Raw genomic sequence first — 16,823 nt, 5'->3', positions numbered from 1 at the left:
CCGGGGATCGAACCTCTGCCACTGCAGTGACCCAGGCCCCTGCAGTTATAACGTGGGTCATTTAACCTGCGGAGCCACAAGAGAACTACCTGTGGTTGTCTTTTGATTCCTCTTCGGAATTGAGTGTCCTTTGCATAGCTATTAATATTAATACCCAATGGTAAGAAGGAGCACATACCTCCAAGCCCTGCGGAACTATAAAGCTTGTGGGATTAGGATTACCAGAGGGTGTAATGACAACAGGGAAGAGTGGATTAAGAGCTGGAATGCTAGCCAAAGAGTCCGGAGTAGAGGTGGCTGGAGCCAGCGTTTTGAAGGAGCAAGGAGAGGGGTTAGAGTGCATACTCAGGTTTTGGAAGAAAATGGGTGTGTGGGTTATCACTACAAAAGGACTAGACTAATACAAGGGTTCAATCCATTGTGCCAGGTTCTTCTAGCCGGATAAACTCAGGAGCCAATGAACTGGAGCCAAGTGGGAGAGTCAGCCTCCCAGGGTTAAAGGCTCTCCTTTCGCCAGTCGATCTGGCCCCATTCCTTTCGTTGATTGGTCGAGAGTCCCAATCCGTCGAGGAAGCGTAGCGTTGCGGCCAATTGACGTGGCGTTACTAGGCGTGTTGCATCCCTGAGGCGGGAGCCGGGCCGCAAGCGAATTTCCTGATTGGCTCTGGTCCGCGGGTTGCTGGGGAGAGGAGGCACGGAGAGGCGGGCGGGAGTACCCAGGGCAGGCGCTGATTGGCTGAGTTGTGAGCACCTCTCCTTCCGATGATTCGGCTCTTCTCGCCTCAGTCTTCGCAAAGCGTCTGCAGCCGTCGTTTGAGTTGTCGCTGCCGCTGCCCCCTCGCGGATCAGGCGCTAGCGTCCCCCGCCCGCTTACCGCCCTGGTGCCTCTGGGAGGAAGCGAAAGGGAGGCCGTCTGCGGGTTTGTCGTTGCCGCTCACCCTCCGCCCGGGAGAGCCGAGCACCGGCCGAGTCGGTCGCCTGCCACCCTTCGTAGCCGTTACCTGCGGGCCGCCACAGCCGTTGGCCGGGAGAAGCGCGCGCCATGGCCTCCGGAGCTGAGTGAGTGTGTGCGCGCCCCCCGTCCTCCCGCTGCGAGTGCGCGCACTGGGAGATCCCCTGCGTTGGGTAGGCCCGGCCAGGCCTGCTTGTGGGCGCGTCTAGGAGGTGGAGACAGGGAAGGAGGGAGACGGAAGGAGAGGAAGGGGGCGAATGAGGAGCCGCGGACCCCGCTGGGCCCGGCCGCGCACCCGTGCGCCCCCTAGGCGGGGCTTGCTTTGGGCCTGGGTCGGGGCCTGGGCCGGATCGTGCTGTGTCATGCAGGCCCGGGGCGGCCTGATTGGCTCCTCTCGAACGGCTGTCCTGTCCTAGTGAGGTCTGAGGGCCCACGCTGCCGGCACGGAGCCCCGGGGCCTTGGGGTGTCCACCTGCGATCCAGTCTGCCACCCGTTGTAGGCCTTTGGTCCCCGGAGAGTGCAGGCCACTTGGGCCTGACGCCCTAACTGGGCCCGGTGGGCGTGGACTTTGAGCCACGTGAAGGCCTTAGGAGCCGGGAGACCGAGACCGAGGAGGAGGCCGGAGCAGTGCAAGGCCGGGCGAGCTCAGGGGAGCTCCCGACGGCCCTTTTGGATCCGGGTGGGTCTGGCCCGTGGTTGGCATCCTCTACGACCTGAGTAGTGAGAGGCTGTTACCGAGAGGGCGGGCCCTGCCTTTCCCATCTGGCCTTCTTCATACTTTATTATTCCTGTTTTATTCATATGGGAAGGCTATAGTCAGTTTTCAATAATGTTAGGAAGTGGGGTTCATTAGGTTCTTGCTAAAATTCGAATCTCAGTTCGTATTTTGTGGGCCTTTCTAGATTTCAGCCTTTTGTGGTGTGAAGGTTAGAGTTGCCCTAACTTCTCAAACACACACAGCCTTTTACCTATGTGGAGAAATCCTGAGCTCTCTATTCCTCAGGAAAGCATCAGATAAAACCTGGCTACCTCTGCCCATTTTAGAATCAAGAGCTTTAGATACTGGGGGAGTTGGGGTGGGGGAGGAGAACACTGCCATCCTATGGAAACTCTTCTATGCAAAGCACCTTCCAGACTTGAAAGTTCAGTTTTTTGAGGTGTTCCTTTTTTTCAAGTTTCTGAACCGAGGTGAAGTATTTATTACTGAGGCGCCTATTGAAAAGGGCTGCTTATTAATACTTAAAGTACCCTCTTTAGTTTCCAGTACTAAAAGTCGAAAATTCTTAGAACCTGGCATCATAGACAGTTTATCTCTAGGTCATCTTGATGACTCTTAACTGAACTCTGTCCACGCCCCCTGTGGCCCACTGGGGTCCTGGAAGAGGGCCTTGACTCATGCAGGAAACCAGAGGAAGGTCCCCAAAGAGCCTCCAGGACTGTTGTCAGCCCATGATCAAGCTGACTTCCCTTGTTTAGAGGTTACCTCTTTCGATCTCAGGGGACAGATGTAGAATTAAAGGTCTTTACTTTAAGGGCAGAACATATCAGTCATCTCCAGTGCTGGGCTCAGGAGTGGTAGGCAGATTGGAGGTTTTCCTAGAATACAGCTTTGGGGTTAGAATACAAACTCTGATGACCAGAGGCAACTGGTATTTTATTTCTCTAACCCTAATCCTATACATCCAACTGGAAGATGGACAGCCCTTAGAGGGTATTTTGATGCATGGAGGAGAGGGAGAATGGATGGATTTAAATTGCCCTCGACTCTCACATTGACCATGTTTGCTCTCCAGGGTGTTTGTTGATAAGCATTGGAAGAGTATGCCTACTCTGCAGCATTGTGCCTAACACTTTTGCGCTGGGGAGGCAAGTTTAAGCTGAGGAAATGCCACTTTTGGAAACTAGTTTAAAGCAAATGAGTAAAGGGGCAACCTATGTGAGAAGGTCAGCAGAAAGGTTACAATTTTTTTTTAGGTGAATGGGATTTGTATTTCTTTTGAGTGTATCAAGACCAAAAGATGTAAATGCCTCATAATTTCTTACCTGGTATTTTAAAGCATAGGCATCTTTTTTTTCTTGCAATATTTCCAATAGAAATACTGTTTTGTCTTGTTTTGTTGACTGAAAATCCCCAGATCCTAGAACAGTGCCTGACATGTACATATACTTGTTAATTTTTTGAGTGGAATGGTCTCTTTTTTATTTATTATTTCTTTACATCATCCATTGGCTCGCCTCCTTTTGGTTAATGCGCAAGTTTTCCTGAGCCCTACTAAGAAAAGGTAGCTCTTCAAAAGGAGAGCCCTCTGTGACTCGTTATGAAGGTTGGAGATGAGGCAAGTGAGAAATAGGTGTCAGGAGAGTGATCTTAGCTTCTAGGAAATGATAAAAACCATTTAGACAAATTTTATTTATTTATTTTGGCTGTGCTTTTGGCATGTGGACAGGCCAGGGTTCAAACCTGTGCCATAGCAGTGACCCAGACCACTGCAGTGACAACACCAGATCCTTAACCCTCTGTGCTATAAGGGAACTCCTGTTTAGACAATGTAAACTGAGTTCAGACTTAGGCAACCTTCATTTGGGTGAGAGGATTTTGATTTGCCCCATGTCTCACATTTCTTGGTATTGACTTTTTTTTTTTTGTCTTTTTTTTTAGGGCCACGCCCTTGGCATATGAAAGTTCCCAGGCTAGGGGTCAAATGGGAGCTGTAGCCGCTGGCCTGTGCCACAGCCACAGCCACAGCACCACCAGATCCAAGCCACATCTTCAGCCTACACCACAGCTCACGGCAATGCCAGATCCTTAACCCACTGAACAAGGTGAGGGATCAAACCTGTGTCCTCATGGATGCTAGTCAGTTTCATCTCCTCTGAGCCATGACAGGAACTTCTGGTTTTGACTTTTTGAACCAGCTCCATGGAGTTGTGTCTTTTCAAAGATTACCGTGAAACTCCCTTTAAGCTTGAGCTTTGTTCTGGTGAAGATTCTAGATCTGTTAGTGTCAAGTATTTATTTTTTTTCAAATATGATGGTCTTTGTGCTTTGCATTCCTGTGGTAGGTAGAAGGCTCCTGACATTCAGCAGGTTTATCTGGTAAGGAGAGTAGCACTAATAATTTTGCTTTATTGTTCCCGGGCTTGTTTTGTGGGTCTTGGAGCCTATGGGAGGTTGCCTTGCTCACTTTGTTCTATAAGAAGGTTAGCAAAGAAAGAGCTTATGCTGTGTTCTGCAGTGCTAATCATAGTGACCGTTGATACCATATGCATTTTGTTGAGCATTTTGTGTTCATTACACTCTGAGATAGGTACTACTATAGTCCCCATTTTATAGATGAGGACGTCAGCCTCCAAAGAGGTTAAATAAGTTGCCCAAAATCACAGTTAAGCTCTGGCAGGGTTGGGATTCAGACTCAACAAGTCAGACTACAGGGACGCTTCTCTTTTTAATCACCATTCTATGCTGTCTAAGACTATTTTTATTTCTCTAATTATTGCTCAGGCTTCACTTTTTTTTTCCCCCTCTTTTGGCTGCCCGCAGCATATGGAATTCTAGGGCCAGAGATCAGATCTCATCTGCATTTGCCATCTATGCTGCAGCTGCAGCAATGCCAGATCCTTAACATGCTATGCCAGAGATCAAACCTGTGTCCTAGCGCTCCAGAGATGCCACTGATCCCATTGTACCACAGTGGGAACTCTTCAGCCTCCACTTTTACTCTTGTCATCTTAGTTTCCTGACCCTGGGACAAGATCGCCTGGGGCCACGCAGCTAGGATACCAGGAGTGCTCAGAATACTGAGTTGCCGAATGAGGAATTGTAACATAGACTTGATATTCTTCTTGACCTTGGCTGAATTGCTTTTCATCTGAGTTCTTGGTATAGGCATAGCTTCATCTATCCACTATTTCTTTCCTAAGTGTGAGTTATAGAGACTGGTGGGGTCCTCAGAGCTGGAGTAAGTTTTAGAACTGACTTCATTTTCTCTTTCTAGTTCCAAAGGTGATGATTTATCAACAGCCATTCTTAAACAGAAGAATCGTCCCAATCGGTTAATTGTTGATGAAGCCATCAATGAGGACAACAGTGTGGTATCTTTGTCCCAGGTAAGTTGGGTCCGCAGTGCAATTTTTACTTATTGCACTTAACCTGAGGGCTTTTCCCAGGTTTCTTTTCTCATTTTTCTTGCAGTGACCACAGATAGAGTGGGGTTTACTGGGAATCCCAACCTCCAGGGCTGCTGCTTACCCCCTGGCCCAGTGACCCAAAGGCCTTAACCTTCTTTCCTCAGCCCAAGATGGATGAGCTGCAGTTGTTCCGAGGTGACACAGTGTTGCTGAAAGGAAAGAAGAGGCGGGAAGCTGTGTGCATTGTGCTTTCTGATGACACATGTTCTGATGAGAAGATTCGAATGAATAGAGTTGTTCGGAATAACCTTCGCGTACACCTAGGGGATGTCATCAGGTGTGTGTGGGGTTCTTGACCCCTCAGGGATGGGAGCCCAGAGACAGCCTGCTTTATAGGCAGTACCCCCACAAGGCCTTGGCAGCTACAGATATTGGGACCTTGCAAGCTATGGGACGACATAATGTGTTTAGGTTGTCTTAGGTTTTGATTTTGCCTCTGAGATTTCAAAATCTGCCTCTGCATGACCCTTGGGATAAGTTGGCATTTCTATGACTTTCTTGGTACTTTTGTTTTTTCCTGTCAAAAGTATAATTCATCATACCTTAGACCTTGGTTTAGGATGCCATCTGGAACCAGTAACCTTACTACTGTGTTGCATTAATGGCTTGTGTTGGGGCTGGAATGAGATGGGGATATGGGCATGGAAGGTAGACTCCTAGTAGATCTGTTTAAGGATCCAAGTTAACCTAGGAGAGATGCATAGTTTGAACCAGACCTAGGATAGCTCCAGTTTGAGTGATTTTAGACTTAACATTAAGGCAAGAAGCTTCCCCATCCTGGATTCATCTCTAGCCACTGCTCCCCAACCTTCTGTCACCTGACTAGGAACATCTCTGGCTTCTGATTCTTTTTCATGGATTCTAGGTTTCATGTAGCCTTCTTCCTGGAGGTGCTTAGTCACTTTCTCAAGGTGCTCTGACCACCTGATAAGATTATTTTTTCACTTCCATTTCTCTGACCCTGACACTTTTCAGTCTGAGGTTTCCCTTTTGTAATACTGGGTCACCGATATTAACCAGAATGGGTTATCCTTGGATATCGCTTACTGAAGACCCTTCCTCTTATGTCTTTGTGGGGGTTCTAGATGTGTAGATCTTCCTTTTGGCTCATAATTGCGAGCGAGCAGCCCCAGCAGCTTCTTCTAGCACCTCCCCCACCCCCACGACCCCACATGGCATATGACCTGTTCTGCTTGGCTGTTCCTTTGCCCTCACTTCCACCCTACCCTCTTACTGCTCTTCACCTAAAGCCATCCCTGCCTTTTCTCTTTGGCTCGTCATCAGCTCTCTGTGCCAGGCCCTTTCGGACACCCAGTGCTTGGGGCTGCAGTGTGGTTGGTAACGTGGAGTCTGCTTGTCATCCTCAGCATCCAGCCATGCCCTGATGTGAAGTACGGCAAACGTATCCATGTACTACCCATCGATGACACAGTGGAAGGCATCACTGGCAATCTCTTTGAGGTATACCTTAAGCCATACTTCCTGGAAGCTTATCGACCCATCCGGAAAGGTGAGACATAATTCTAGGGACTGTTTGTAGGATACCCAGGAGTAAACCTTGGGACACCTTTGTCTCATTCTCATGTATGTGTGCATACACACACATTCTGTACACATGTGCTCACGTGTACTCTCTCCTTCCTCCTCTTCCTCCCCACTCCCCGCTTTTCCCATTTCCACTCCTCACTCCAGTAAACCATCTTCTCTTTATTCGAAGGAAGAGGTGGGCCATTCTGACTATGTCACAGTCTAGAGTGTATTTACGATTTAGCACAGTTCTACCATTGGTGGTGTTTGTGAAAGTTTGGGTTATCTATACCCTAGAAGTCAAAAACCTGATGGGCTTCTTTCTGATACATTAGGTTGTTTACTGTCTTGAGTGGCAGAGGGCCTCTTATAGTTGAGCTTTCTCTTTTTGCCTGATGCTTAATATGATGGGGATGGGAAGGAGAAAGGGCAATATTTAGTGAACTTGGCACTCTAAACACTAGGTTCTGATGAGGGATTCTCACTTGGTCTGGTAATAGACACCTCTAACTGCTCTTGTGCTGACTGCTCTCACAGGAGATATTTTCCTTGTTCGGGGTGGGATGCGTGCAGTAGAGTTCAAAGTAGTGGAGACGGATCCCAGTCCTTACTGCATTGTTGCACCAGACACAGTGATCCACTGTGAAGGAGAGCCTATCAAACGAGAGGTAAGTTCTCTCCCTGGTCCTGGTACCATGCTTTGTGATTACTCAGTGGATCAGTCATGTGGTAATTCCAAAGAATTCCCAGGCTTATAGCCAGGCTTTTTCCCCGAGGTGGGAAACCTAGCGTTCATTTCTGGACCTAAGTGATTTTGAAAATATCTGATAACCAATAATTGTTAAAATGTAGATTGAACCTAAAAGGTCTAAGTGGTTGAAAAACTTTTTGAAGAACTGATGCTAATATGGCTCCTAGACGCCTTCCTGTTTCCCAGTTTCTAGCATCAAGTCTTGGGGGAACCCATCCCAGTTAAGACTAAGGACAGTGTGATAGGGAAAAGCTGTGCTAGAAATCTTTTCCTTAGGATTTTTAGAGTTGTTCTTTAAGGCATGAACCCTTTGAGAAGAATTTTCTCTACACCAGGTTGCTGATAGTAGGATTCCTACCTTTTCTTTTTCTTTGTCTCCTCCATATTCAGGATGAAGAAGAGTCCTTGAACGAAGTGGGCTATGATGACATTGGTGGCTGCAGGAAACAGCTAGCTCAGATAAAGGAGATGGTGGAGCTGCCCTTGAGACATCCTGCCCTCTTTAAGGCAATTGGTGTGAAGGTGAGCTTGCTGGGCTCTGTGGATTATAGTCTAGGGTGGCAATTAATGGCTACTTGGTAACTAATTCTGGGACCTATCTTCATACATGTGTTTTGTCATTGCCTTGGACTAGGAAGTTTTGTGCTTTTAAGTTTATAGAGGGCTTTAAATTCATTAAAGCCACTACTGATCTAGGACAGAATGGGCCATTTAAGACCTCTGTTGCATTTTTTTTTCTTCTTTCTTTCTTTTTTTTTAATTGACTGCACCCATGACATAGGAAGTTCCTGGGCCTGGGATTGATTCCTGAACTGCAGCTGTGGCAGTGACGGATCTTTTAACTCATGGTGCTGGGCCGGTGTCTCCACAGCAACCTGAGCTGCTGCAGATACTGGTTTTTTTTGTTGTTGTTGTTTGTTTGTTTGTCTTTTTAGGGCTGTACCTGCAGCATATGGAAGTTCCCAGGCTGGGGTTGAATCGGAACTGCAGCTGCTGGCCTATACCACAGCCACAGCAACACCAGATACCAGCTGTGTCTGTGACCTACACCACAGCTCAAGGAAGCTGCAGATTCTTAACCCACTGTACCACAATGGGAACACTTTTTTTTCCCTTAATTACCTCTTCAAATTGTAGAAGTAGTTTTTCCCTAATGGACCCTATAAATAACATATCATGGTTTGCCAGCCTGTCTGGAATACTACCCAATAGAAGTGGAAGTTAAGGAAATTTGCAGAGTATGAAGAGTCCCGAGTCCAATATATTTGAGAACTACTGCTCTTAAATGTAACATCCCTTGGAGTTCTCTTATGGCTCAGTGTGTTAAGGATTTACTGTTGTTACTGCTGTGGCCTGGGTTGGATCCCTGGCCTGGGAACTTCACATGCTGAGGGTGTGGCCAAAAAAAAAAAAAGAGAGAAAGTAGCATCCCACTTGTTCTGTATCATAGGACACACTGAAAATAAAAATATTGCCTCTTGCTCTAGTATACACTGTATAATTAATCTTGTGGGGAGGGGCACTTTTCCACATACTTCTGGTGGATGAGGCCACCGAATAGACAGCCAGTAAGAGGAAAACTTGTGTTGGAGTTCCCTTGGTGGCGCAGTGATTAACGAATCTGACTAGGAACCCTGAGGTTGTGGGTTCGATCCCTGGCATTGCTCAGTGGGTTAAGGATCCTGCATTAGCATGAGCTATGGTGTGGGTAGCAGACGCGGCTCGGATCCCGTGTTGCTGTGGCTCTGGCGTAGGCCAGCAGCTACAGCTCTGATTAGACCCTTAGCCTGGGAACCTCCATACGCTGTGGGTGCAGCCCTAGAAAAGACAAAAAACAAAAACAAAAGGAAAACTTGCGGTTGTCGGTAGAAGAAACACATTCCAACATGATAATAAATCCTGGATGGTTGTGATTACTGGAGTTAGTGAGTCTCTGGCAACACTCTTAAATGGCTAAGCTAGTCCTTGGCTCTTGTCTATCTAAAGTCAAGTCTTTGGCCCAGTGGCCTCTCACTTTTCCTTAGTCTCAGGATCTTCAGACTCAGTCACTGAGAGTTTCTTAGTGGTTTCTCTGCTCTTTGTTTCCTGTGTAGTCATGAATGTTGTCAGCCTTCTAGCAGTGTTTTCTCTGCTGGTAAGAGGAGTGAGTATGGTCTGAACTAAACTATCTTCCTAGCAGCTACTGCTTGAGGGGTCATTCTTACTGATGTCAGAGTTGAACTCTGATTTTCACTCTCTCTAGATAGAGTCCTTGTCAAGCCATTTTAAGATGGCTGTGGTTGGGAGGAGGTGGGTTCTGAACCTAATCATACCCTCTACTGGTCCTCAGCCTCCTCGGGGAATCCTGCTCTATGGACCTCCCGGGACTGGGAAGACCCTGATTGCTCGAGCTGTGGCAAATGAGACTGGAGCCTTCTTCTTCTTGATCAATGGTAGGAAACTTGTGTTTGCCTGGACTCAACTCTGAGCTGGACATGACCCAGTCTCATGAGCTGGGGAACTCATGGACATAATCATTTGTGTACATGTCCTGTGTATACTTTGGCATCTTTATTCTGCTGGGATGTACTGCAGATAGCAGCAAGGGGAGGGTATTCTTCTACTCTGGTGCTCCCTGACCTATCTCCCCCTTGTGAACTGTCATAGAGAGACCAAAGACATTTAAGGGGAGCATGTTAGAATGAGAACTCAAAAAAATGTATGCTTATTTATTTGAGAGGGGCTGGGGAAGACTGGTGGAGAACAGCTGGCTCTTTGAGGATGGTATTTTGTTAATAGGGGTTTTAACTGGTGTGCTGCTTCTCCTGCTCTGCCTAGAGGTTCCAGAGCATCTGCTGTCATCTTCATACAGTATACTAAACCCCTTGGGTTTTTTTTTTTTTTTTATCTCGACTTGGTGGCTATTCGGCGATAATGGTAGGGACTGTGAAGAAGTAGGCAGAGGCCACTACATTCTCACACAGGACCATTTTCTGGGTTGGGCAAATCAGACACCTGATTTCTTTTGAGATTGAGGAAGAGTGTAGTTTTTGTCATTGCATTCATTGTTTATGCTTTCAGGTCCTGAGATCATGAGCAAGTTGGCTGGTGAGTCTGAGAGCAACCTTCGTAAAGCCTTTGAGGAGGCTGAGAAGAATGCTCCGGCTATCATTTTCATTGATGAGTTGGATGCCATCGCTCCCAAGAGAGAGAAAGTAGGAACTTCCCTGAGGGGGTTAGTAGGATGTTGAAAGCTCCTCGCTTCACTTCTGACCAGACATTCTGTCCTGACAGACCCATGGGGAGGTGGAGCGGCGTATTGTATCACAGTTATTGACTCTCATGGATGGCCTAAAGCAGAGAGCACATGTGATTGTCATGGCAGCAACCAACAGACCCAACAGCATTGACCCAGCCCTACGACGATTTGGTGAGGACCCAAAATTTCTTTTTTGCAGTCCTTACTCATGGGACGATGATGGCTTTACTGGTTTAAATCCTGTTACTCCCATATTTCTCTGTCATCTAAGTCACCTAATCCTGAGGATTTCTTAAAGCTCTATGCAATGTTAGGGCCCAGGGGTCCTTTTGCTTATTTCATGTGTCTAGGGTGACCAGCCATCCTAATTTGCCTGAGACTGAGGGATTTCCCCGGATATGGAGATTGCAATGCTAATTCCAAGAGATTCCTGGGTAAACCAGGATGATTGGTCATCTTAGGCCTGCCCCTTCTTCTGGACCAGAAATGAACCCTATCTGTTTTTATGCATTGTCATACAGGTCGCTTTGACAGGGAGGTAGATATTGGAATTCCTGATGCTACAGGACGCTTGGAAATTCTTCAAATCCATACCAAGAATATGAAGCTGGCAGATGATGTGGACCTTGAACAGGTGGAGTGGTGATGAGGGCTGGCCAGAAATTAGGATATCTGTTTCCAGGCAGTTGAAGGGAACTGAGTTAGGGACATAAGCTTAAAATGTGAGGAAACTGATTTTGATTCCTGAGCAGGGGAAGGGAAGTGTTATGAAATTGAATCCAGGAAATTAGAGTTGGCATGGTTTCTTGGTTGGATTAGAGTGAAGCAGAATTTTGGGGGCAGCTTTATTTCCAGGCCCCAAGTCCATGTTTGAATACTTAAAACCCAGTTAGTGAAAGTACTGCTAGTATGTGTTCAGGAAATGGAGGGCCCAGAGATAGGAGTCAGGGAAAGGGGCCAGAATTCTTTTGTCTCCGAGCTTCCTAAGGCAGCTCAGAGACAGGATAGTAAGTAGATCTTCTCTTTGCAGGTAGCCAATGAAACTCATGGGCATGTTGGTGCTGACTTAGCAGCCCTGTGCTCAGAGGCTGCTCTGCAAGCCATCCGCAAAAAGATGGACCTCATTGACCTAGAAGACGAAACCATCGATGCTGAGGTCATGAACTCCCTGGCAGTTACCATGGATGACTTCCGAGTAAGGCACTGCTCTCATATCACAGGTATACACACACGTGCACTTTGATTTGTCCCCTTCAAGTCTCATCTCCAGTTTTTCTTCCATTTTTAGTGGGCCCTAAGCCAGAGCAACCCATCAGCACTTCGGGAAACTGTGGTAGAGGTGCCACAGGTGACCTGGGAGGACATTGGGGGCTTGGAGGATGTCAAACGTGAGCTTCAGGAGCTGGTCCAGGTAGGGTATTTAGTCCACGGTGAGTCTCTACCTCAGTCCATTGTAATTGAACTGGGTAGTATTGGGGTGTTGGCACATTCATTGCAGAAATTGTGAGCATAATTCAGAAACCTACTATCCTCAGGTTGGAGGCACTAAGGAGCCTGCTTTTAGGGAACCTGGGTCTTGTGCCATGGGGTGGTTTGGGAGGATCTTCTCTTTGGTTAGATTTCTTTCCAACTCTGAGGATATCCCTGAACCCACCTTTCTTTTCCTCCTAGTATCCTGTGGAGCACCCAGACAAATTCCTCAAGTTTGGCATGACACCCTCCAAGGGAGTGCTATTCTATGGACCTCCTGGCTGTGGGAAAACCTTGCTGGCCAAAGCCATTGCTAATGAGTGCCAGGCCAACTTCATCTCCATCAAAGGTCCTGAGCTGCTCACCATGTGGTTTGGGGAATCAGAGGCCAATGTTAGGGAAATCTTTGACAAGGTGAGCTACAAGTGGCTGGACTGTCAATTCACTTGCCTGGGGACAAGTTAGGGATAGAGGCTATTTCTTTGGGAGAATTGAATTTAAAACCATCTGGTTCTGGCACCTCAGCTGGGGCAGTGCAGGTCACTTTATTTTCCGTTCCTTCTCAGGTCAAGAGACCCAACTGTGCTAATGCTTGAGTCCATCTGTCCCTCACACAGGCCCGCCAAGCTGCCCCCTGTGTACTGTTCTTTGATGAGCTGGATTCAATTGCCAAGGCCCGTGGTGGCAACATTGGAGATGGTGGTGGGGCTGCCGACCGAGTCATCAACCAGATCTTGACAGAAATGGATGGCATGTCCACAAAAAAAAATGTGTTTATCATTGGCGCTACCAACCGACCTGACATCATTGATCCTGCCATCTTGCGACCTGGCCGCCTTGATCAGCTCATCTACATCCCACTTCCTGATGAGAAGTCCCGTGTCGCCATTCTCAAGGCCAACCTGCGCAAGTCCCCCGTTGCCAAGGCAGGTGCAAGATCTTGGGTCTTGGGGATTTCTCTGAATCCTCAGGCTAGTGTAAAATTCTCTTTGGTTCCTGGACAAGATTCCTTTGGGGATTTCTGGGGTTATGGTTTAAAGGGAAGATAGAAGACTTGAGGGTATTAGGATAATCTAGAATTAAGGAGTAAAACAGGGTGGCAGAAGATGGGACACACTGAAATTGAGAGTGCTTGATTGAAAGATCAGTGTATCACTGGAGAAGAAGCTAAATGCTGAGGTAGCTCTGTCGCTTCTTTTAGGATGTGGATTTGGAGTTCCTGGCTAAGATGACTAATGGCTTCTCTGGAGCTGACTTGACAGAGATTTGCCAACGTGCTTGCAAGCTGGCCATCCGAGAATCAATCGAGAGTGAGATTAGGCGAGAACGGGAGAGGCAGACCAACCCATCGGCCATGGTGAGTCTGTATCCTTTCCCCAGATGTGCCAGTTATGGGGAGCCAGGGACAATCTCCACAGTGCCCTGGAGTTAAGAGTACAAGGTTTTGGAAAGATCATCTGACTGAGATGTTCAACAGAGCGTCATAGAGAGAATGTTTAGTTAACCCTTTCAATCAGGAGTTACAAAGGCTGAGAAGAAATAGGGAAACAAATAGAGCAAGGCTTAGAGCCTAGAATCTGTGGACCTATCCTGGTGGTCCATGGACCCTCCCTAAATTAAATGCAGATTTTCTTGTGTGTATACAAGCTTAGATGCCTTAAAAAAAAAATTTCTTTTGTGTGTGTGTAAACTCCATACAGATAGGGTCTCTTTCATCTTGCTGTTCCCCACTATATCATGGTACAGTGTTAAGAGGCTGAATTAATGAGCAAATAAATAAATGATCAGCTTTCTTTACCTTTTGGAGAGGGTCTGTGACATCTCTCCTCCCTCTCATAAAAGCTTATAAACTGATTCTAGGGAGCAGTCTCATAAGTCACAGCAATTGAGTGGCTTCTCAATAGAAGAGATAGTGTTTAAGCTGGCCTGTGAAGAAAGAGTAGAATTTGAATAAAGGAAATAAGCCACCCAAATAACCTGCTAGAGAAGTAGAATTGCAAGAATTGGAGAAACTGGGTAGATTTGAAAAGTCAAATATTGCTGGAAGTAAGGCCAGTAGATAAGGTATAATCCAGATGTGATAAGCAGTGAGAGCCATTGACCTTAGGTTTATGAGGTATAATTTACATATTGTAAAATTACCCTTTTTAGGTATACTATTTCCGTGCATTTTCGCAAATGTGTATAAGCTCTGTAACTACTACCACAGTTGAGATATACAAATTTCTTTTGTCCCCAAAAGTTCCCTTGTGCCTCTTTGACACAGAACTTTTGGGGACAAAAGAAATTTGTGTATCTTAGCTTCTTTTTCCCAGCCTAAGCCCTTGGCGACCACTGATAGGAATTCCGTCCCTACAGTTTTACCTTTAACAGAATGTGGAGTTCCTATCATGCACAGTGGAAATGAATCCAATTAGGAACCGTGAAGTTGTGGGTTTGATCCCTGACCTCGCTCAGTGGGTTAAGGATCCGGTGTTGCCATGAGCTGTGGTGTAGGTTGCAGACACGGCTCAGATCCGGTGTCGTTGTGGCTCTGGCGTAGGCTGGTGGCTACAGCTCCGATTAGACCCTAAGCCTGGGAACCTCCATATGCCGTGGGTGCAGCCCTAAAAAGGACAAAAAGACAAAAAAAACAAAACAAAACAAACCAGAATGTGTTGACAGGTTTTTACCAGGGCAGTGACTCAGTTGTAGGAAGATGGTCTGGCAACTTACTCAAGTTGGAATGGAGAGGCTCACTCCTCTAAGCCTTTGCCATAAGCTACTGCAGTAATGGGGATCATGAAGGCCAGGGAAGGCATCCAGGCCAAGCCTTAACTAGCCCTGGTGGTCTGTGTTTACCCATCCTACAGGAGGTAGAGGAAGATGATCCAGTGCCTGAGATCCGACGGGATCACTTTGAGGAAGCCATGCGTTTTGCCCGCCGTTCTGTTAGTGATAATGACATCCGGAAGTATGAGATGTTTGCTCAGACCCTTCAGCAGAGTCGAGGCTTTGGCAGCTTCAGGTAACTAGGTTTCAGTGGGCAGCGCTTAAGTTGTCTTGGGAAACTATGTAACTGAGGTTGTATAGGAGCCCTAAGAAGGGGTAGTTATTAAAATCCTACACAGGCCCTGTCCTAATGCTCTTTTTTGCCTCTGCTCTTTTGTAGATTCCCTTCAGGAAACCAAGGTGGAGCTGGACCCAGTCAGGGCAGTGGCGGTGGCACAGGTGGCAGTGTGTACACGGAAGATAATGATGATGACCTGTATGGCTAAGTGGTGGTAGCCAGCATGCAGTGAGCTGGCCTGGCTGGACTTTGTTCCCTGAGGGTGGGGGCGCCCGCCCAGGAGGGACCACGGGTGCGCCCACGGCCTGTTCCATTCCTCAGTCTGAACAGTTCAGCTACAGTCAGACTCTGGACAGGGGGTTAACTGTTGGAAAAAAATTCAAAACAAAAGTGATAAAATAAAAGCAATTTTCATTTGGGAGGCGGAGAGTGAATTACCAACAGGGAATTGGGCCTTGGGCCTATGCCACTTCTGTTGTAGTTGGGGCAGTGCAGGGGACCTCTGTGGGTGCGAAGAAAGGCATTATTGCCACTCCCCACAGTAAAGCATCTGCACTTCACTCAATGCTGCCCATGCCCTCCCTTCTTCCCCCTACCCAACTTGGGCAGGAGGATGAAGGGCTCCAGTTGCTGGGTGTTTATATAGAGTAGGTTGATTTTTATTTTACATGCTTTTGAGTTAATGTTGGAAAACTAATCACAAGCAGTTTCTAAACCAAAAATGACATGCTGTAAAAGGACAATAAACGTTGGGTCAAAATGGAGCCTGAGTCCTGGCCCCTGTGCCTGCTTCTTTTCCTGGGAAGGGCCTTGGGCCTCATTGCCAAGGCACTCTTCCACATGTGAAATCCTGGGAGTAGGATTGCACCACCTTCCCCTCCTGATAACATTGGTATGCTGCTGCCTCGCCCAGTGTTTGCAGTATCATTGGAGAGGACTGCAGTGGAGGGAGAGCAGTCTTACAGAGTTCCAGTGTGGAGAATGTGGCATCCTCCACCTGTGTCTGGTTGGGTGGTGAGACTAGTCCTGGAGAGCCCCCATTTCCTGACTGAGGCTGGATTGGGGTGCCCTCCAAAAATCTTAAGGTTGTAGAAAGGTAAAGTCTCTGTCTGGAGAGATGGATGTTCTCTTGATGCATCTAAAAGTTCCATATATTCATGTTCTGGTTAAGGATCACTTAACAATTATGTCCACCTTTATCTTATGTAATTTGTATTATAAAAACATAGCTTGTTTTCTAATATAAAATTCTAGTATTGGATGTGTTTCTTTCTAAACATCCTCCCCTGTTCCTAATTTTTCAGATGATTGCTTGCACAGTATTGTCCATGTTTAGAGTATCTTCATTCAACTGGTACCAACGTAATCACTTAGTGCTTTTGGGATCTGTACCTTGGTAGCTTACTGAAAGAGGAATATGGTACAGAGAAAGTAATCCACTGAGTTAAATTTATATTAGTCATTCTAGTACCTGTACCAGCCTCTGGTTGATCTATATAGGTAGGTAATCTACAAGGACTCAAGCTGATTGAATGGTATCTTGGAGTTCCCTCTGTGGCTCAGTGGGGTTATGAAACCGACTAATATCCATGAGGATGTAGGTTCGATCCCTGGCCTCGCTCAGTGGGTTACAGATCTGGTGTTGCT

At 47.0% G+C, this 16,823-nt stretch overlaps 1 protein-coding gene across 3 annotated transcripts; it reads left to right on the top strand.

Annotated features, from left to right (window-relative positions):
- Positions 766-15,946, top strand: VCP (valosin containing protein). 3 transcript variants are annotated; one of them, XM_021083237.1, is made up of 17 exons: positions 766-1,059; positions 4,949-5,060; positions 5,146-5,418; positions 6,509-6,651; positions 7,206-7,336; positions 7,810-7,941; positions 9,749-9,851; positions 10,480-10,613; positions 10,693-10,828; positions 11,179-11,291; positions 11,688-11,852; positions 11,946-12,068; positions 12,329-12,541; positions 12,745-13,053; positions 13,329-13,484; positions 14,980-15,134; positions 15,279-15,946. In XM_021083237.1, the coding sequence occupies exons 3-17, from the start codon at positions 5,252-5,254 to the stop codon at positions 15,382-15,384; spliced, it is 2,286 nt and encodes a 761-aa protein (XP_020938896.1). In that variant the 5' UTR covers positions 766-1,059; positions 4,949-5,060; positions 5,146-5,251; the 3' UTR covers positions 15,385-15,946.

This window comes from Sus scrofa, chromosome 1 (genome assembly GCF_000003025.6).
Source record: "Sus scrofa isolate TJ Tabasco breed Duroc chromosome 1, Sscrofa11.1, whole genome shotgun sequence".
NCBI classification, from domain to species: Eukaryota; Metazoa; Chordata; class Mammalia; order Artiodactyla; family Suidae; genus Sus; species Sus scrofa.
The sequence above is the reverse complement of the archived record's forward strand: the minus strand, read 5'-3'. Positions and strand labels throughout refer to the sequence as shown.

Excerpts from the sequence above, each read along its gene's own strand:
- VCP (XM_021083237.1), top strand. The coding sequence starts at position 5,252 with ATGGATGAGCTGCAGTTGTTCCGAGGTGACACAGTGTTGCTGAAAGGA. Across the intron at positions 5,419-6,508 it reads CACCTAGGGGATGTCATCAG|CATCCAGCCATGCCCTGATG; the intron begins GTGTGTGTGGGG and ends TGTCATCCTCAG. Across the intron at positions 9,852-10,479 it reads CTTCTTCTTCTTGATCAATG|GTCCTGAGATCATGAGCAAG; the intron begins GTAGGAAACTTG and ends TTATGCTTTCAG.